The 21,999-nt window shown below is 41.0% G+C and overlaps 1 protein-coding gene across 2 annotated transcripts in view; it reads left to right on the forward strand.

The window, feature by feature from the left end:
* The window catches only part of rnf170 (ring finger protein 170), a 30,308-nt gene extending 8,563 nt beyond the window's left edge, over positions 1 to 21,745 (forward strand). Inside the window, exons 2-7 of one of the 2 annotated variants that reach the window (XM_039759697.1) lie at positions 5,370 to 5,528; positions 6,230 to 6,305; positions 7,392 to 7,512; positions 17,261 to 17,334; positions 19,833 to 19,961; positions 20,642 to 21,745. In XM_039759697.1, coding sequence (XP_039615631.1) covers positions 5,392 to 5,528; positions 6,230 to 6,305; positions 7,392 to 7,512; positions 17,261 to 17,334; positions 19,833 to 19,961; positions 20,642 to 20,911 — 807 coding nt within the window. In that variant the 5' untranslated portion in view covers positions 5,370 to 5,391 and the 3' untranslated portion in view covers positions 20,912 to 21,745. Of the gene's footprint in view, positions 1 to 5,369; positions 5,529 to 6,173; positions 6,306 to 7,391; positions 7,513 to 17,260; positions 17,335 to 19,832; positions 19,962 to 20,641 lie in introns of those variants that run through there. The other variant, XM_039759698.1, reaches the window with a different exon arrangement.
* The last annotated feature ends 254 nt before the right edge of the window (positions 21,746 to 21,999 follow it).

Consider the following 21,999-nt stretch of genomic DNA (forward strand, 5'->3'; position numbering starts at 1 on the left):
AAGTGAATCTCCTGTAAAAATACTATCTTGGCATTTAGACCTGTTAGATGAGAGAATACTTTCTTTCTCTTTAATTTGTGGTTGAGACCTTTGACATTCCAGCTCACAAAGTTTACTGTTTGGTCATAGAAGCATTGCTTCTGATCTTTTGTTGTCATTTTATAATCTTAAATTAAGGTTGTACATTATTACATGTGCTTGCTTTAACCTTAATTTCCAGTATTGCAAACAGTTATGGTTATGAAACCTATTGTTGTGTTGGCACTTACATTTGTGGGGATGAAAAGGATTGATCAGAAATGGCTTGTTCTCTTCAAGAAGTTGGTGTTGGTTTAAGCGGGTTTCCCTTCTGTTGTTCTGTAGAAGAGGAAGAAGAGAGGTTAGTGCACCTTGTCAACCCTCGAGCTGACATCTTACCCTCAGTTAAGCCCTGATTGCCTCCTGTGTGCACATGTGTGACAGTATCTATTCCTTGCACAATGTTCTCCTTCATAAAACTAGTGCATGTATGGCATAATTACGCATAATGTTAGAACATACAAGTCTACATTTACACTTTGTCAGTTAATCTGGACATCAGTTAAAGGGGTGGAAGGTCAACACCACTGGTAAATGTCAACAAAAACTGCCAAGAATGTGGTGTTTGATTTTATTATTTGCTAGACTGCATCAAAGACCACACGATACAGTGAGTGTCATGCGTTCTTTAAAATATGACATCAATTACCATCCACTGCTGTAAAAATTAATTAAAGAGTGGTAAAAATGCAGTGCAAGTTAAAAATTGCAGGTTGGAGGGTGCAAGACAGGTATAACAGACAATAACTATAATGTATAATGTTTTACCCCTCCGGGTGGAATTGAAGAGTCGCATAGTGTGGGGTCTCCTCAGTGTGTCAGTGGAGCAGGACGGTGACAGCAGTCTGCCGCTGAAGCTGCTCCTCTGTCTGGAGATGATCCTGTTCAGTGGATGCAGTGGATTCTCCATGATTGACAGGAGCCTGCTGAGCGCCCATTGCTCTGCCACGGATGTCAAACTGTCCAGCTCCGAGCCTGCCTCCCTCACCAGTTTGCCCAGGCATCAGGTGTCCCTCTTCTTTATGCTGCATCCCCAGCACACCACCGCGTAGAAGAGTGCGCTCAAGTAATATATTACTTATGTTCTAGTGCTAATGACTAACAACAGAAATGCAGTATACACAGTTAATCAGCAGCTCTATTCAGGGTGTGCTAAAATGATGTAGTGAGTCTTCAGCTGGGATTTAAAAACAGACTGAAAGGGGATCTCTTATACAGTCCCTGAAAAAAGTCTTGTCGCTTCTCTATTTTGTAGAAACTCCTGCTTTTAACCTGACTTTTAATTAATCAACTGGTGTTAGAAATAGCTCATATGAAAAGCTAAAGCCCTCCTGAATGATGTTTACTGCACTGAAATAAATTAGTTTCACTGAAAAAAGATTTATCATTTAATCAAGACAGAAAGGTCAAATTTGGGCAAGACAAAAGTTTTGTCGCATATACAGAAAATGAACAACTTTACGGCAAATCAAAAAATATGTCAGCAAATTAAGTAGTGGTGCTGTGAGATCCAAATTTAATATCTTGTATGACTTCCATGAGCTTGAAGGACAGCATCCATGCGGTTTGGCAAGGATTCATACAATTTAATGATGAAGTCATCAGGAATAGCAAAGAAAACAGTCTTGCATGCCTCCCAGAGTTCATCAATATTCTTTGGTTTCGTCTTCCATGCTTCCTCTTTCATCCTACCCCACATATGCTCAATGATGTTCATGTCTGGTGACTGGGCTGGCCAGTCCTGGAGCATCGTGATCTTCTTTGCTTTAAGGAACTTTGATGTGGAGATTGAAGTATGCGATGGAGCACAATCCTGCTGCAGAATTTGGCCTTTTTTATGGTTGGGAATATAAGAGGTAGCTAAGATTTCTTGGTATTTTAGACTATTGATGTTGCCTTCCACCCTGCAGATCCCTCGCATACCCCCATACTGGATGTAACCCCAGACCATGATTTTGCCTCCAACAAACTTCACTGTTTTCTGGGTAAATCTCGGCTCCATGAGGGTTCCAGTAGGTCTCCTGCAATATTTGCGGTGACTGTGGTGTAATTCAGCAGAAGATTCATCTGAAAAATCCACCTTCTGCCACTTTTCCAGCGTCCGTCCTTTTAGCAGGCTGTGGGCCTTGGCAAATGCCACACGGTTTTTCAATTGTCTTTTGTTTAGTGCTGGCTTATGGGCACTGATTCGACCATGGAGGCCATTTCCAGACAGAATCCGACAAACTGTTCTGGTTGATACAGGGATTTCAGGTGACCAGGTCTCGTGGAGCTCTCCTGCAGTGGAAAATGGGCTGGCCTTGGATTTTCGAGTCAACAAACGGTCCTCTCAAGCAGTTGTCTTGCGGGGTCTTCCTGACCTGGGCTTGTCAAAAACGTCTCCAGTCTCTTCAAATCTTTTTTTTATCCTCTGAACTTGACGCTGAGACAGATTGAAGGTGTTTGCCACATCAGCAGTGGATTTGGTCTTCAGCCTCTTGATAATCAACACTTTAGTCTCAGGGATGTTTGCAGAGGTCTAGTTGCAGTTGATGTGAAGGTCTAGTGTACTGGGGTTCGGTTTATACACACCTGAGACCTAACTGATCCATTATTAGTCACAGGTGAAGCTCATATGACAAGGCGACAACACTTATGTCTTGCCAAAAATTGACTCAATGGGCTTTACCAAGCTGTGAATATTAGAATACTTTTTGTCAGTTTCGTTTTGCACTGAAACATTATTACAAAAGCTGATGGGATTAAAATGACCCATTTCTTGTAACAAAATCTTGATTATAAATATATTTTAGCGGCACTTCGGGTCAATTTGTACACAAGCGACAAGACTTTTGTCAGGGACTGTAGTAGCAGGCAGACCACTCCACAGTTTAGGGCAGTCCTGTAACTAAATGCTCGACCTCCCACTGTTATTTTATTAATTCTTGGAATCCTAAGCAGACTGGCATCCTGAGATCCTAATGTACATTCTGGTTTGTAAGTCACGATAAGTTCAGTCAAGTAAGCCAGACTTCGGCCATTTAAGGCTTAATATGTTTAAAGGAGGATTTGAAATCTGCCCTAAACTTAACCGGGAGCCAGTGTAAGGATTTAAGAACTGGAGTTATGTGTTCATATTTTCTTGTTCTTGTAATAATTATTGCATTAGCATTTTGGATTAACTGAAAGCTGCATAAAGAACAATTTGAACATCCAGTGAACACCACATTACAGTAGTCAATCCTACTAGAAATAAATGTATGAATTAATATCTCCGTATGTAACATATTTGGAAAGCACCTTAACTTCCCAACATTTTTAAGACAGAATTAAAATGTTTTGGACAATTTTATAATATGCGCTTTAAATGACATGCTGGGGTCAAAGATAATGCCTAGAACAGGATAACTGGGATAAAATAAGATGTTTATTCACCCATGACACCGTTTATCAATCACTTGTTCAAAGCTCATTGAAGAAACCACAAAGCGAAACCAACCTCCAACTGAGTGTTTCCCGCTGCCTCCCGACGAACTTCCCAATGTGAGGTGGGGGGATTCTTTTCAAGCTGTACCCAGGAATACTTCCACTGGCCCACTGTGTCTTCCTGGAAGCACTTCCAGGTCACATTGAAAGTAGGGAGGTCCTCCCCAACATCGCCCTCTATTAGCACTCGGGGACACTGACAGGGTTGCACTTCTGGACTCCCAAAACTCCCAAGCACCCCTGCAGGTGTCTCAACTGGGCTGCCACAAGAGGACCACTGCTACCTGCCGTATGGATGTTGGAACTGCTCCCCAATTCCAGTTTCCACCGGTCCAAGCATTATTTTATTCTGGTTGAGCACGACGTCTTTTCTTTGTCCAGTTGTCCAACTCGTCTACACTTCTCTTTTGGCCTCCTGTCCAAGTAAGAAACCATCCTCCTTCCAGGCTGGGGTGCCTGTTCTCCTTCTACAATACCCTTAAATGAAAGTCTGCAGCGTAAACTTTAATCATGACATCTGAATTGTTTGATTTGTAATTTTAACCTGTAGAGCAGAGGGCTAAATCCATGAGAAATGTGTTTTTGTCACTAACATTATGGAGGGCACCTTAACCTAGCACTAGGTGGTATGACCAGAATTCTATATCATTGTATTTTTCAAAATGATACCAGTTTCACGGTATTTTTTTTCCCCATGCATGACTGGATGTTAATCACATTTTCCACTTGCAAAAACTGCAGTAGACTGGCTAAGAATAACCTACTCCACTGTCATAAGAATTGTACATTGTACAAAAAAACATTTTAATGTGCACACAAGTATTAATACAGCTTTGCATGGCTCCATAAAGTGATAGTTTTCAAGGGGGTGGCATGACAGTTGCAGTCAAAATATAGAACCTTTTTATTGAACAAATTTTGTAAACAACTTTAATTTTGACAACATATTTTCAACCTTCCAAAGAGGCATTTAGCCTTAGTAAAATATCCAGAGGTGCTTGTCAAAAGTTGTATTGCACTGAACATGTCTTAGAAAAGGAATAAATAGTAAATGTGTTTTGTAAACCAACTACACTTTCTGTTAATGTTAACAATCTCTGTTGTCCACCGACACGTTAGCTGTCTGGATTGTAATGGCGTTGGTTATCTCGATCCACCGCTTGCTTTTCTTGTCATATCTAGTACCCCTAGCAAACACGTCTGCAAGTGACGTCTGACTCGAGTGTCCTCCAGCTTTTTCAGTTTTACCTGAGGACGTGGATGGTGCCAATCTTAGTTCCATACATTCATGGCACTCCAAAGCATGTTTGCGGCTAAGGTGGTGCAGCAAATTGCTCGTGTTGACAACTGTAGCTTGACAGCATTTGCAGTAAATAGTTGTTTGGTCCACATCCGACCTTTTAAAACCAAAGTATCTCCAGACAACAACAGACATGGCTCCTTTTTACGGCAAAAGTTCTTCTGTGTCATCTTGTTCAACTTTATCATCTGCTGCAGCTTCAGTTTCTGAATGTTCTCTGTCCATTTTCACTGCTCAATACCTCCGCTAACACATGTACTCCTTTGCATGCCTGTTTAGCGGTGTAGCAGTGAAAAAAGTCCCCCCTTAAACAGTTTCCCACTGCGCCACGTTCCGAACGTTGTTTAGGCTATTTAAACCGGTATAACGGTATAAGAAAAATCCATATCATAACAAAAATAAAAAACTTTTTTCAGTATGAACCGGTATACCTCCCAGCACTACCTTAACCCATCCACTTTTTAAGTCAGCCTTTCAGATTTCTACTTGAGTTAAAATTTTTTGTCCTTTTTCTTTTGTTTAACAGACCTGTCTTGTGAAAGTCTGGCATGGATGAGAACCAAAGGGGAATTCATGAGTCAGCACATCAAGAAATTTCCATCATAGAAGGAATAAGTGACCAAGTTCTTGCTGCTGTAGTTCTCAGCTTTGCCTTTCTGAGTGGATTTGCTACTCTGCTGTTCAGGTAAGAGAGAAGCAAAAATGGGGAAATTCTGCACCTGTAAAGCCAACCTGATGCATGTGCCTTTCTGAAGAGTGATCTCTTTGTTGTTTTGGATGAAAATGTGCAGTTTAAAATTAATCAAAGACAGCATCTTGGAAATATAGAATTATCATTGGCAACATGTCTGTACAGTAGCTAAAGCTGCTGCCATACTACCCAGGGACACCTGGGTTCAAATTCTGTCTCTTTCACAAACTCTTGTGGAGTTTGCACATTCTCCCTTTTCCCTCTCCCCCAAATCCTCAAGTATTTGTCCGTTTTTTAAAAATGTGTGTTATATTGACTTGTGTGTATTTATAAATGTTTCCATTTTATTGTCTGGTTTTCCACTTTTGATCCTTTTTTGTAATACCATTCATCTGTAGGCACAGTGCTTCCTTAGAAGTGGTAGAACCAAAAAAAGTAACAGTGAAATGTTGATTAAGAGTGTAGAATTATAATTTGAGTACATATTCAACCTTTAAATAACCACTTAAAAGTCTTTTAACCCACTAATAAATTCAACAATGACAACAGTAAGTCATTTTTCTTGAAATATTGTTTTATGCAAGTTTATGTACATATTCTTACTTTGCTTCCCTTTTAAGTGTTATGTGTTTGTTTCAGAAAAGAGCTAATCTAAAAGGCATGTTTCAGTAATCTATGCTGATTTATGCTCTTAGAAATGAAGAGCAAAACATCCATCCCGAGCACCAGGAACGGGTGAGTGCTGTACGGCAGCAGCTCCAGTCAGAAGATGTAAGTGTCAGAAATATCCAAAATTTGATAGAAGTCATACTTTATGTGTATAATCATTCTATATTTAGTGTTTTGTAAAATTTAAACTGACATTTTACCCGAGGACTTTTCACTTGGCTCTGCACCTGCCAGCAGAGGCCTTTAGTGACCTCTTGGGCACAGCCATCAGCAGTGTGTCTGTCTGCGGAGAGAGTATCGACCTCATCGAGAGGTTTACGTACCTCGGCAGTGACATTCACATCTCTGGTTACTCTTCCTATGAAGTCAGTAAATGGATCAGGAGAGAAATTGGGGGTCGTGAGGTTGCTGGAAAGGAGTGTGTGGCGCTCCTGATATCTCAGCAAAAGGATGAAGATTCAAGTCTTTAGAGTCCTGGTGCTTCCTGTTTGTTTGACATGAACGCTATCCAGTGACCTGAGATGAAGACTGTGGGTCTCTTCAGACATTGAGTCGAACGAGCGGTTGCTCTTGGAGTCCCGAATGAGGCACATTACCTGCATTGTTAGGGAGCGTCAGTTACAGCACTACGGCTTATGTGGTGCGATTCCCACAGGGTGATCTGACTTGCAGGATCCTCATTGTTGAGGTCCCGAGCGGCTGGACCAGGCCAAAGGGGAAGCCCACGTAACACCTGGCTGCAGCATATAGAGGGTCATTTCTAGGAAGTGGGACTGGACCACATGTCTGCCTTTGCCAACTGGGATCCTGAGCTGTTTTGTCATGTGGTGGGTGTGACAACGCACTGTACCAGTGCACGCTCCCTAACCTTACCCCTGTACCTGCACTAAGTGAAGAGTGCCGTGTAAAAATTAATTGAATGAGAATGTTTATTATTGCATGCTCATTTTTCATTTGTTCTACCAACATAAAAGAATATGGTATTTTTGAATTTTATGTGCTGATATTAGCTACTCAATTATGATTTTTATCGTTAAAGAAATGATGAAAAGTCAAAATCAGTACACGGGGGACTTGTAAAACGTGGCCACAGATTCCATTTTAACAAAGCTTGCCCAGCCATTATATTTTATATTCTGTTGTTATTTATTTATTTGTAAATTTACTTCTGAATTTTGTTTTTTTCAGGACACACCAACTCTTGCTGCACTAGAGAGACTACAATTCTACACAGACATGACCTGTCCAATCTGTTTGCAGCAGCAAGCTTCTTTGCCCACTGAAACCAATTGTGGGCATCTTTTCTGTGGTTAGTACAATTTTATTGGTTTATTTTTGAGAAAAGTTGTTCTTGGAGTATATTTGGCCTTTTTGGAGTCCTAGTATTAAAAATTACTGCCACACCAGTATGCCAAAGGTGACTCCAGTTCATTGAAATTAAGAAGATATGGCCAACATTTTTAAACATATGCATACGCAAGTCAGAAGTTTTCATACACGTAGGATAAATTCTTCAAAACTCACTCTCTAACCCCTCCACAGATTTGATACTAACAAACTATAAGTTTGGCATATTGTTTTGTGCAGGGTAAAAGTCATTTTTTTCCACCAGTGTTCACAGACCTCAGGGTATTCAACTTTATCTTGACTAGATCACAATTCCAGTGAGTCACAAATTTACATAAACTTTGTATAGATTTGGTAGCATTGTCTTTAAATTGTTTAATTTGAGCCAAATTTTTTGGATTGCCTTCTACAAGCTTCTTAACAATAAGTTGCTGGAATTTTGGCCCATTCCTCCAGTCAGAACTGGTGTAACTGGGAGAGCTTTGTAGGACTCCTTGATTGCACATACTTTTTCAGTTCTGTCCACAAATATTCAGTTGGATTGAGGTTAAGGCTTTGTGATGGTCACTCCTATACCTTGATCTTGTTGTCCTTTAGCCATTTTGTTACAATTTTAGAGGTATACTTGGGGTCCGTGACCATTCGAAAGACACATCTTCCTTGCTGAGCTCTTGAAATGTTTCTTTAGTATATCTACATAATTTCCTTCCTCATGATGCCATCTTCTTTGTGAAGTGCGCCAGTACCTTCTACAGCCCCCACAACATGATGCTCGCCCCCATATGTTTGACGGCTCAAGCCTCACCCTTTTTGCCATCCATCCTCTTCCGCTTATCCGAGGTCAGGTCGCAGGGGCAGCAGCTTAAGCAGAGAGGTTCAGACTTCCCTCTGCCCGGCCACTTCTTCCAGCTCTTCCGGGAGAATCCCAAGGCATTCCCAGGCCAGCCGGGAGAGATAGTCCCTCCAGCGTGTCCCGGGTCTTCCCTGGGGCCTCGTCCCGGTTGGACGTGCCTGGAACACCTTACCAGGGAGGCGTCCAGGAGGCATCCTGATCAGATGCCTGAGCCACCTCATCTGACTCCTCTCGATGCGGAGGAGCAGCGGCTCTACTCTGAGCCCCTCCGGGATGACTGAGCTTCTCACCTTATCTTTAAGGGAAAGCCCAGACACCCTGTGGAGGAAACTCATTTCAGCCGCTTGTATTCGCGATCTCGTTCTTTCGGTCACTACCCATAACTCATGACCATAGGTGAGGGTAGGAGCGTAGATCGACTGGTAAATTGAGAGCTTTGCCTTACGGCTCAGCTCCTTTTTCACCACGACAGACCGATGCAGAGCCCGCATCACTGCGGATGCCGCACCGATCCGCCTGTCGATCTCACGCTCCATTCTTCCCTCACTCGTGAACAAGACCCCGAGATACTTGAACTCCTCCACTTGGGGCAGGATCTCTCCCCCAACCCTGAGAGGGCACTCCACCCTTTTCTGGCTGAGGACCATGGTCTCAGATTTGGAGGTGCTGATTCTCATCCCAGCTGCTTCACACTCAGCTGCGAAGCGATCCAGAGAGAGCTGAAGATCACGGCCTGATGAAGCAAACAGGACATCATCTGCAAAAAGCAGTGATACAATCCTGTATCCACCAAACCGGACCCCTTCAACACCCTGGCTGCGCCTAGAAATTCTGTCCATAAAAGTTATGTACAGAATCGGTGACAAAGGGCAGCCCTGGTGGAGTTCAACTCTCACTGGAAACGGGCTCGACTTATTGCCGGCAATGCGGACCAGGCTCTGACACCGGTTGTACAGGGACCAAGCAGCCCTTATCAGGGGGTTCGGTACCCCATACTCCCAGAGCACCCCCCACAGGATTCCCCAAGGGACACGGTCGAATGCCTTTTCCAAGTCCACAAAACACATATAGACTGGTTGGGCAAACTCCCATGCACCCTCCCTTTTTGCTCCAAACATAATGATAATCATTATGGCCAAACAGTTTGATCTTGGATTCGTCAGACCAGAAGACATTTCTCCAGAAGGTGAGATCTTTGCCCCCATATGCCATTGCAAACTGCAGTCTGGTTTTTTCATGGTGGCTTTGGAGCAGTGGTTTCTTCCTTGCTCAGCAGCCTTTCAGGTCATGTTGATGTCAGACTTGTTTTTCTGTGGATATCGATACTTGTCTACCTGTTTCCACTTTTCGTTACAAAGTATGCTCATCTATTTGAAACAGATTGGGTCTCATGCCTGAGCGGTGCGAGGGCTGTGTAGTCCCATGGTGTTTATACTTGTGTATTATTGTTTGCAGAGATTATTGTGGAACCTTCAGGTATTTAGAAATCATTCCCATGGATGAACCTGATTTGTGGAGGTCCACAATTTTTTTTTCCCCTGAGGTCTTGACTGATTTCAAATGACTTTTTCATTATGTCCAGCAAAGTTTGATGGTCGGCCTTAACACACATCCACATGTTGACTCCAGTTAGCCTAATTATCTAATTGCCTAAAGGCTTGACATCATTTTCTGGAAAGGCACAATTAACAAACGGTATGTAAACTTGTGACCCACTGGAATAGTGATAAAGTCAATCAAATGTGAAATACTCTGTCTGTGAACATTATTGGAAAAAAATGACTTTTGCCCTGAAAAAATATAGATGTCTTAAACCATATGCCAAATTTATAGTTTGTTAGTATAAAATCTGTGGGGGAGTTAATAAGTGAGTTTTAAAGAATTCACCCTAAGCGTTTGGAAACTTCCGACTTCAACTGTAGAATTATTTTGTTAACCTGGGTTATTCCTCAGGCTTATTCTTGATTATTGGGGTGAGGTGTCCAAACTAAGATGGGAAACGTCAGGTTTTTACTGGACTCCATTGTTTCCTGGTGATTTTGACCTAATTACTGAATTAAAATCTTTTAACAAATAGCTTGAGTCTATACTGATAGATGGTCCTTCCATGTGAAAATAATATTCAAGTCTACTACACAAGGTAACATCACAAATTTAAGCAACTTTGTTTTCCCCCCATCAAATTACTGTACACGATGAAGAGAACAGAGGGAAATGCATGTAAGAGGTGCACCAAATACTCCATAGTTAATGTAGATGATTTCTGCAAACAGGTCAGGTCAGTTTGGGGAGCATGCACTGGTACAGCGCGTTGCTGCACCTACCACATGACGAAGCAGCTTGCGATCCTAGTTGGCAATCCCCCAGGGCAAACACGCAGTCCAGTCCCACCCTGCAGAAATGACCATCTATCTGCCACAGCCAGGTGTAACTGAGCATCTCCTTGGCCTGGTCCAGCTGCTCAGGTCCTCAACAATGAGGATCCTGTGAGCCAGATCACCCTCAGGGAATCGTGACCACATGGCCATAGTGCCATAACTGATGCTCCCTCACAATGCAGGTCATATGCCTCATTCTGGACTCTGTGAGCAACACAAAGTCAAACCAACGGTACCCAAGGATTCTCCAAAGAGACACAGCACTGAAGGAGTCCAGTCTTTGTCTCGGGTCACTGGATAGCGTCCATGTCTCACAACCATATCACAAGACAGGAAGCACCAAGACTCAAGACTTGGACCTTCGTCCTTTTGCAGAGATATCAGGAGCGCCACATACCCTTTAAAGGTGACCTCATGACACCCCCAATGCTCTCCCAGTCTGTCTACTGACTTTACTGACTTCATGTCTCTGTCTTTCAGTAAACATCTTAATATTATTTCAGTAGTGTACTACTGTAAAAACATCAGTTGGATAAAATTTAATTTGGCAGAGCCTATATAGGGAAAACTTAGTACAGACGTGCAACATAAGTACAACATATCTGATAATTTTATGAAGCATTATTGGTTTCCATGCCTTTCTTTTACTTCCAGTAGAAGAGCAACTTCCCTGATGCAAATGCTAGGCTTATATATACATACAGTCTTACAGTCTATAATTGATGGGAAACCGAGAAACAAACAAATATAAGCTAAATATAACGTCCCAAGGCTCAAACAGATTTCCACCAGTCCTCTAAGTTTACTCAAGGGCCTCGTCTAAAACCCTTTATTCTTCTAATAATGAGATCAGTACTTTACAAAAAAAGAAAAAAACCTGCAGGGCAGCTCTCTTTACATCTTACCTGAAAGCAGAGGCCTGGGTGGCCTTGAAAGCTTGCATACTGTAATCTTTTTAGTTAGCCAATAAAAGGTATCATTTTGCTTGACTTCTCATTACAGCCATAATGGCTAACACAGTAGAGCACCTTAGGCCTACAGCACACCGATTTAAAATGAATCCCTACAAGCTGTTACAGCAACAGCCCACTGGAGGTCACTCTTGGCCACACTTAGAAGTTCATTATAGCATTCTGACATTATTTCATTTTGAAGTATTTATAACACTTTGATGCTTTTTTTTTTTTGTTTTTTAAACTTGAAAACTGTAATAATTATATTTAACGTAGGCCTTTAAAGTCATGCATATATTTTAACTAAGACTGCTGTGGTACAATTCTCCCTTACAATGCAAATTTCGAGATTTCTGACAGTTGAACTGCGAGGGTGCATTACAGTAATTTTTTTCTTCCATGTGCTGCACAGTTCGTTCTGTAAATTGTGGAGGTCTTTCTTTCTTTTACAAATGATAGTAAATAATAAAAGATATTGATAATTTTCAATCATTCACTACATTAGTCCTCAGTCAGCTTCTTCTTTAAATACACCCCAAATACCAGCGTCATCTGTAACAGAGAAGCATGTCTCCAGGATGCTGACCGCAATACAATTTTCCAGTCATCTTTTGTCCAATGTCTGTGTTTTTTTGACCATTTTAACCTCTTTTTATTTTATTTTCCAGTTTCAGATATGCCTTTTTATTTTAAGCTCTGTCTCTAACCCCAGCATCCCAGAAAGGTCTTTTCATTGTTACAGATGACTCTAATGTTTGGCCTGTAATTAATTTGGAAGCCCACTGAGGACCTCTTAAGGCATTTGTTTCTCACACTCCATACTTTGATGTCCTTATTCTCTTATGCAGTTTTACATGTGGGCCTTCATCTTTTTCAATCCTGCTCAGTTCCAGTTTGTCCTCGTCTCTCAAGACTGCAACAGATATCCTTATATATAATTTGATACTATCCATATGTATGGTGTTTGCATCAAAACCCCGTGTGTATGGTGTTGGCGTCAATACCTCGACTCAATACAAGTTAGAACCATACAATGGGACTCTGCCTCTGTAGTTAGAACATAACGTGGCACACGCAGACGCAGTATTGCATGATTGGTTAAGAATGTTTGAATGCTTCAGTGACACCGCTGGATGGCCGAGTATAGTAAGTCGGTGTTGGTTCGAGGAGATAACAGTAAGTTCGGTTGGTTTTTGGAACGTTAGTTTGGTGGGGCGTACTTTCCAGGACTAACATCGTCGACTGACTTAAACCCTTCAACAGCTCTGGAACCGTAAGTAATTTAGAACGTATCGCCATTTACTTGGTACGTCGAAATCTATCATTGGGCAGTTCAGTTTTGGCATCCGTCCTTCTGACATCTATTGGCAGACTGAGTAATGACGGCTGGGTATTAACAACGGTCATTATATCAATTTTAGCCAATCTCAGATCCAAAATGAAAACGGCAACATAATTATTACTCCGACTCTGATTAGAGTCATAAAGTACAGTTTGTTTTGAAAATTTCTTTGCCGGAAAAAATCAAATGAGGTGCGCCCACCACATGACAAATCAACTCAGGATCCCCAGATTAGGACTCAAGTACAGCCATGCAATGGGTGACACCTCAACACCACACTAGTTCAGATGGAATGGAACCAGTCTGAGGGTTTTAATGGTGGCTGCAGTGCCAAGTCTGCCACCAACCCCCAGTTTTTTCCCTGCAGGTTGGAGGGCCTACCGGATACCGGATACAGATTTAACATCATACCCAGGAGGGAGCAGTTGCAGGTTAATGGCCTCACTCAAGGGCCCAACAGAGTAGAGTCACTTCAGGCGTTTACGGGATTTGAACCAGCAACCTTCCGATTACCAGTGCAGATCCCTACCTCAGAGCCACCACTCCGCCCTCATAGTAATGACAGCATACAATCAATTATAATAATTAATTTAAAAGCAATATAAGGTAGCAGCATGAAACAACAACCTAAGCAACTCCTCTTAACAGCTGCTAAGCTCTTCAGCCTTGATAAATTCTAAGACCACTTGGGTTTCTCTGATATTGGTAGGTAGATTATTCCATAGCTGAAAATAGCTTAATCCACTGAAATGTCACATAAGGCCAGAACCAAACTGTGGAATTCAACTTATCGTGCGCAATCACCCACACTCTCTTATGGCCAACTTTGAACAGCTTGTTAACCTACACCACACATTTGGGAAAGTAAAAGTAAAATTGCTGTTCTAAAGAAAAACCTGTGCAGACATGAGAACAACATGAAACTGCACAGAAAATGTGCCTTACCATGGAACTGCCACCAAGGATGCTGGACCTATGAGGCTGTGGCGCTAACCACTGAAATGAGGATGCATTAGTAATAATTCTTCTTAGTATTAAAGCTGATTACAAACATACAAATATATAAATATATACACATTTTTATACATTTTTTACACATTTCCCACTATTTTTATTCTAGCTTTACCAAATTCAGAGTGGTGGCTGTTACGCTAGGAATCTGCGCCAGCAGTCAGAAGTTTGCCGGTTTGAATCCTGTAAATGCCAGAAATGACTCTACTCATTTGGGCCCTAGAGCAAGACTCTTAACCTGCCATTGCACTGTCCTGGGTATGACGTTAATCTGCATCCAGACCTGCAAGTAGGTCTTCCAACTTACAGGAAAAACGTAGGGGTTGGTGGCAAGATTGACACTCCAGCCACTGTGAAAAAACCTTAGAAGTGTTCTAGTGTGGTGCTGAGGTGTCACCCGCTGCTCTTGAGTCCCAATCCAGGTGGATCAGCATTAGTGATGGGAAGTTCGGATCATTTTACCGACTCGGACCTTTGAGTCTCGTTCAGCAAAATGAACAAATTTTTTTTCGAGTCATTTCATTCATTTTAGCAAAATATAATTAAAATGTTACCTGTTACCTTTCTAACACATCTACTGCTTACACAAATGTTGATCAAAATAATGAATCTATAATTTATTTGTAACAGGATTATTTATTGATAAAATAACACACCACAGATCCTCAAGAAACAGTAACAAAATCATAGTGACAGAAATTAACAGACCTTTTTGTATCTATAAGAAAATGCGTTTTAGATATTTTTGATAAGTTTATGATAATTTCTAAACATGATCCAACATACAACAAATGGAATTTTACGTTAGTATTTGACTGAGGTACTGAGCCGGTAAGTGGTCACGTGACAAAAGAACGAACGACTTGAAAGACTCGAGGAATGAACTAATCAATTCTCTTTCCGAGTCAGACTGCATAGGTTAAGCTTATGGGGCTGTCACGTGATGAACGAACGACTCGAACCCGAAGACTCGACAGATGAACTAATCAATTCTGTTTCCGGCTCAGACTGAGTTGGTTAAGCTTATTCCAATACAGAATCTATAGGAAGTTGCGCAAATGCGCATGCGCGACTGAACGAATCACTCCCACGATACGCCTCGTTCTTCCCGAGTCACATTAAAGATTCGTTCAAAAGGAAGGAATCGTTCAAGAACGACCCATCACTAATCAGCATGTAGTGGGTACATAGCACGCTATCAGTGTATGCTTCCAACCTCTGTCTCTCTCATATTCCTGGCCATTCAGTATTTTCACAAGCTGCAGTTCCTTAATTTTTATGTTTTATTTCTCAGCTGTGATGTCACGTTATGTAAAGGTGCTGAAATACACCAAAGTCATTTTATGTTTATAACTACCATAAACGAGGGGGGACCCAAAAATAACTGGAATTTTATTGTCATTAGGTTGGTACTTGTAGTACGTGGTAGGGCGATCTAGTTACACTCCCCACAAGTCAGTCTGCCAAGTGCCATCAGTCTGGAAGGTTGTGCTTGTGTTCAGTGAATTTTGTAAAAGTAGTTTTGTGCAAGCGTTGTTTTTTTACGATGGCTGATTATCGCGAGCAACGCGCGGCAGTGAAATTTTGTTTTCTTCTTGAAAAAAGTGTTGCAGAAACTATTGTTATTGAAGCGGTATGACAACCCTGAACCACCCACCCTACTCACGGTTTAGCTCCGTGTGATTTCTTTTTGTTCCCTCGGATGAAAAAAGACTTGAAAGGAAGGCGTTTTTCTGACGTCGATGAGGTAAAACAAGAAACGACCAGAGCATTAATGGGCATTACTTCAGACGAATTTAAAAAATGTTTCGAACAATGGAACAACGGTTAGATAAATGTATTTCCACCAATGGAGAGTACTTTGAAGGAGACTAATTGAAGTTTGTACAGAAAATTAAATTAAACACGTTTTAAAAATATTTCCGGCTATTTTTGGGTCCCCCCTCGTATACTCGCAGATAAGTTCTCCTGTGGATAAGTCAGGACTTGATTTGACAGTATAATTTCTGGTATTTTATAATGTCGGTCATATAAGTTGAATGCGGAAAACTCACACTATTGGTCCAAGGGCTTATGATATGCTAACGCCCACCTGAGGGAGTAACAACGGAGCACACAGCCTTTTTTTTTTTTCTAAGTGGGTGTGGCAACATGCTGTATCAGCGTCTGTTCCTACCCTCTCTTACTCTCTCTCACGCTATTGTGCCTGCGTGACCACACAGTAATACCCGAACTATTCCGAAGCGACGTTTGCATTGATTTGTGTTTTTTGTATCTCACACCTTCATACACCTTTATCATAACAGCATCTGCGATGGAGCATTGAAAATATGAAGCTGGTTTTAAATTAAGCGTCATTGAAGTAACGAAAGAAATTGATAACTGCGCTGCTGGATGATAAATTGGACTGGACTGCCAATACTGATGCTCTGTGAAAGAGACGACAGGGCCATCTATACTTCCTTAGAAGGCTGGCGTCCTTCAAAATCTGCAATAAGATGCTGCAGATGTTCTATCAGACGGTTGTAGCGAGCGCCTTCTTCTACGCGATGGTGTGCTGGGGAGGCAGCATAAAGAAGAAGGAAGCCTCACGCCTAGACAAACTGGTGAGGAAGGCAGGCTCTATTGTAGGCATGGAGCTGGACAGTTTGACATCCGTGGCAGAGCAATGGGCACTGAGCAGACTCCTGTCAATCATGAAGAATCCACTGCATCCACTGAACAGGATCATTTCCAGACAGAGGAGCACCTTCAGTGACGGACTGCTGTCACCGTCCTGCTTCATTGACAGACTGGGGAGATCGTTCCTCCCCCACACTGTGCGACTCTTCAATTCCACCCCTGGGGGGGGGGTAAACGTTAACATTATACAAAATTATTGTCTGTTATACCTGCTTTTTTATCACTGTTTAATATTGTTTTTTTATCAGTATGCCGCTGCTGGAGTATGTGAAGTTCCCCTTGGAATTAATACAATATCTATCTATCTATCTATCTATCTATCTATCTATCTATCTATCTATCTATCTATCTATCTATCTATCTATCTATCTATCTATCTATCTATCTATCTATCTATCTATCTATCTATCCCAAAAAAAAAGAATTGTTTATAGGCAGTGTATCTAATGTCTTCACATTTCTTTTTCATGTGCTTTTTTGTTAATTAACAGGATCCTGCATCATAGCATACTGGAGATACGGGTCCTGGCTTGGAGCCATTAATTGTCCAATTTGCAGACAGATGGTAAGAAGCTGTTATGTGTTTACTAAATTTAACAAAAACAACATTTTATTAATAGTCGAGAACATTACCTCATACAGTCGTTTGTTTTCAAAACTTATACTTCTTTAGTATAGAGAATAATTGTGGTCATTTTTTGCCACAATGCTAAGGTTCTTGATCTGGTAAACATGAGTGCATACAGAATAACCTCATAACACTGAAATATCTTGTCTGTCTAGTTTTGATTTGTTGATCAGCTCTGACTAAGCCTCCTTACACATAACAGAAATGTTAAGTACGTTCCAAAGTGTGAAGTAAAAGCATTTTAATGATGTTTTGTAGGTGAAGAGCTGTATCAAACACTATCAAAAGAAATATTAAGCAGGTGATTGTCATGCCGTGGGAGGTGAGAAGAGCTGACCATCTGTGCTAGGGATTCAAATAAGCTACTGTCCTTTGAGCCTCAAGTGCTCTTGAGCATTTGATCATTTTGTGAAAAAGGCGGCCAACAATGTATAACAACCATGTAATTAAAAAAAAAAAAAAAATCCATATACTAACGAGAAGAGGCTCAAGAGGCCAGTGGAAAAGACAGAGTTGGTTTACATACAAAATAAGACTTGAAGCTCTGAGAATGTGTTCACAGGGATATGTAAACCTAATTTTGTATTCTGCTAAATCGCCGGGTTGTTTCAGGTTAAGTATACTGTGGACTTGACATAGAGTGGGAATAGACACAAGCAAAAAGATAAAATTTAGAACAAATCTGTAGTGTGGAATAAACAAAAAGACAGATCAAGGTTTGGGGAAGATCCACCCCGTATATTTCCGCCCAAAAACAAAATTAACTTTGAAGACGAGGAATCATTAAGGACTGAATCAAAATGTGAGTGATCAGAAGGTTGGAGTGCTCAGGGTTTATAGGTGCAGGACAGGAAACTGCGGGATCTCTGGTGGAAATAAGGTCTGCAGGATGACGTGTTGTGGCAGAGTCTTAGCTGGGCTTTCCTTCTGGTGGTCTGTGGAAGACGGAGAAAAGTTATCAGTACTGTTCATCAACCCTTGACTCTGCGTCTTTACCCCTGTTAAGCCCTTAGGCTGCCTCCCATGCGCACGTGAGTGACAGGAGGCTGAATGATAGTCATTTTAGAACCAATTCCTTATGTTTAATTTTTACAATCAACCTGATACACTGTTCTCACTTTATATCTTTATATATAATACGCTACCGTGGCTGTCCAATTGTTGGTCCAGGATTTGAAATCACCTGTAACTCGCAAACCATTTGACCTATTGACCTGAAACTGGGTACACATATACTATGTGACGTCTACTATCTGCTTTCAGGGTGATGATTGACCCTCCAAGGTTATTCCTCTTTTTATTTTTATTTTATTTTATTGTAGAATCAGCTCTCGACAGCATCCAGCAGGTCGGTTGTGCGGCACATGCGTACAGGTGCCGTTCTCATCCCTACCACCTTCGCCATCACTTCCCCTACCTCTTCATATCTTAAATCATTCTTGAGGCATATTGAAGACTTAAGTGCCAGCTTAAGTGAAAAATGATAGAAAACGTACTAAGTAATTGCAACACAAACACTGACTTAATCAGTTTTAACGTGAAAAGATGACGACGGAAGAAGAGAAGAAGCGGGTCGCTAGGGTGGAGAAAAAAGAGCTGCTCAGGAAGCAGCAAGCACATCAGACTCTGAGCAAACAAATGCTAAATGTACAGAGAAAGAGGAGGAAAACTAGGAATGGTCAAGTCAAGTGTATTTACTGCACGTTATCATGCAGTGTGCTGTTACTGGTGTTTTATATTTGTAATAAATATCACCAGTTTATAGAGATCTACTTTCAATTTGAAATTAAATGAGTCTGTATTTTTTGTCTTTTTTTTGTTAATCTGTGTGGAAAAAAAATACACCTACTGTGATTCAATTTTATATAATAATCTTTATCTATGTATATAAGTCAGTGTTTGTATGTATGTATGTATGTATGTTCCAGCATCATGTCCGAATGGCTGATGCGATTTTCATGAAACCTGGTACACGTTTCTCATTGGTCGACTAAAAATATGGTAGGGTGAAATCAGCAGTTACCCACCCCCTTCTGAGTAGGGTCGGGGGTGGTCTTGTATGCATGTTGTCATCTAGTTGACACACTGGAGGTGACTGCCAGCACTCTTTATGTTTGAGCAGCACCAAAGCGCCCCTATTGCTTTTGAAATTAAATAGAGTTGGCCGGTTCTGAACATCAACTGGATGATAACATACATACAAGGCCGCAAGACAAACACATTAGTGAGTCTTTATTGTTTGTTAATTTATTTTTATTTTTAAAGTGGTGTTTTTTTTTAAATTATATTTTTCTCAAACAAAAAAAAATTTTCTCCTGGGCAACGCCGGGTGTTTCAGCTATTAATAATATAAGAAAACATCTAGGGGGCCATGAATACTTTTATAGACACTGTGTATATACCAGTTCATCTTTACGTATTTATTTTTAATTTAGGTAACTTTATTGTTCCCGCTCTTTCAAGAGAATGGCCAATCACAGTCCCAGGATGAACACTCTGAAATGCGCGAGGTACTCCAATCTGTTAATGACTACAATAGAAGGTTCTCTGGACAGCCTCGGTCTGTAAGTACCTACATATATAAATAACTATCACTCATGCTTTCAAAGCTAAATATCGAACCCCCGCCCCGTCCTCTGTATAATTAAAAAAAACATTTTGGAGTTTTGATTTAAAATAGTACATTGTGAAGATAGAGATTGGGAGCCTGCGCTGATACAGTGCATTGCCACACCCACCACTCGACAAACCACCTCAGCATCTCAAATTAGGACCTGAGCGCAGCCATGCAATGGGTGACACCTCGGCACTACACTATTTTGAACGGAGTGGAGCAGTGAGAGGTTTTTTTTACAGTGGCTGTAGTGCCCATCCTGCCACCAACCCCTAAGTGTTCCATGCAAGTTGCAGGGGTGGATGCAGATTAACGTCAAACCCAGGACTGAGCAATGGCAGGTTAAAGGCTTTGCTCAAGGGCCCAACAGAGTAGAATCACTTCCGGCATATACAGGATTCGAACTGGCAACTTTGTGATTGCTGGCACAGACTCCTAGCCTCAGAGCCACCACTCCACATTGAAATTGTATACCATTATTATTTTGTTTTTAACCCCTTTGCCTATGAGAAGATTAGCTACCTTATCGGTGTTCTACATATGCCTCCAGCTTTGCACTTAATCACCCTTTGTTTGCGGCGTATCTACAGTTTACAGCTGTTAACCACTCTTCCTCCTTCTCTGTTACAGCTTGTGGATCGCCTCCGTGATGTGCCAACACTGCTGAGACATGCTTTTAGGGAGATGTTCTCCATGGGAGGGCTCTTCTGGATGTTTAGAATTCGAATCCTTCTCTGCCTCTTTGGAGCACTCATCTATCTTATCTCACCTTTGGACTTCCTCCCAGAGGCATTATTTGGAATTTTAGGCTTCATGGATGACCTGTTTGTCATCTTCTTGCTCTTAATCTACATCTCCATCATGTACAGGGAAGTGGTGACCCAGAGGTTGAATCGGTAAAACCTTTGAAGCATAGCCAGCATCTGATGTTCTGCTCTGCACAAGGTACCAGAGCAAGGCTACATACAACTAAAACACATTTTAATCAAACAGTAAAGTATATGTAACTTATGCAACACATTATCCTAATCATTTGGCTACAAAATACTATGCATGAATGCCATGCAACGTAAAATTGTTGGACTGTACCTTAGGCTTTTTACATCACACTGCAATCCTTTTATGTTTAATGTTCAGTTATTGGTGATGTGACAAAATACGTGTCTTGCTATAAATGCCCAGGCATTCATCCTGCAAGGAAAAACAAAAAAGTGTAAAGTATACCTTTGACTTTGTTGCTTTCAAAGTGTGTGCCAAGTGTACGATTCCGTTTTTCGCACATGGTAGACTTAAACGCACGTTTTATTTTTTTTTTATTCTCCTATTTGAACAAAGGAGCCTATAATGTTATTTTGAATGCAGAAGTCACTTTCTAAAAACCATCATGTCTGGGTGGGGAAAAAAAAAAAACAAGACCAATCGTAATCTTTTAAATTGTTCTCGTTACACAAACAGAACATGTGCAGCTCAGTATCTCTCAAGACATTTACCTGTACCTGTATCCGTTTCCGCCAAGGTCTGTTTTGCTGCACCTGAGCCTTGTAAATCTGTGCATTTTGCTTCAGGGAAAAAGAAAAAAAAAATCTCAGTGTAGCACTGATGTGCCTGATCTGAAATAGCAGATTGTGAAATTAAAGGGAATACAGTTTACATTTTGATTTTTTTTGTATTTTTTTAAGAAATACAAAATACTGTTATTGATTCTCAAGATTTCCAAGTAAAGGATTTAAATTATTTAGTGTGCCTTTTGCTGTATTCAATTGCTTCTTGATTATTTATTGTTTCTGATGATTACTTTGTGTTTATTTTATCACATTTCTGATGTTGTGTAAAGGCTAGGTGTTACAGTTCAAGATAATTGGACCGATTTTGGCCCAGACGTCGGTTCTTCCAGCAATCGCAAAAGATTTCCTGAACGATTATTTTCCCAGATTATCCTGTAATGTGAAGTGTGAAATGTTTTATCTTAATCTTTACTCAGTCATATA

This window comes from Polypterus senegalus, chromosome 7, assembly GCF_016835505.1.
Source record: "Polypterus senegalus isolate Bchr_013 chromosome 7, ASM1683550v1, whole genome shotgun sequence".
NCBI classification, from domain to species: Eukaryota; Metazoa; Chordata; class Cladistia; order Polypteriformes; family Polypteridae; genus Polypterus; species Polypterus senegalus.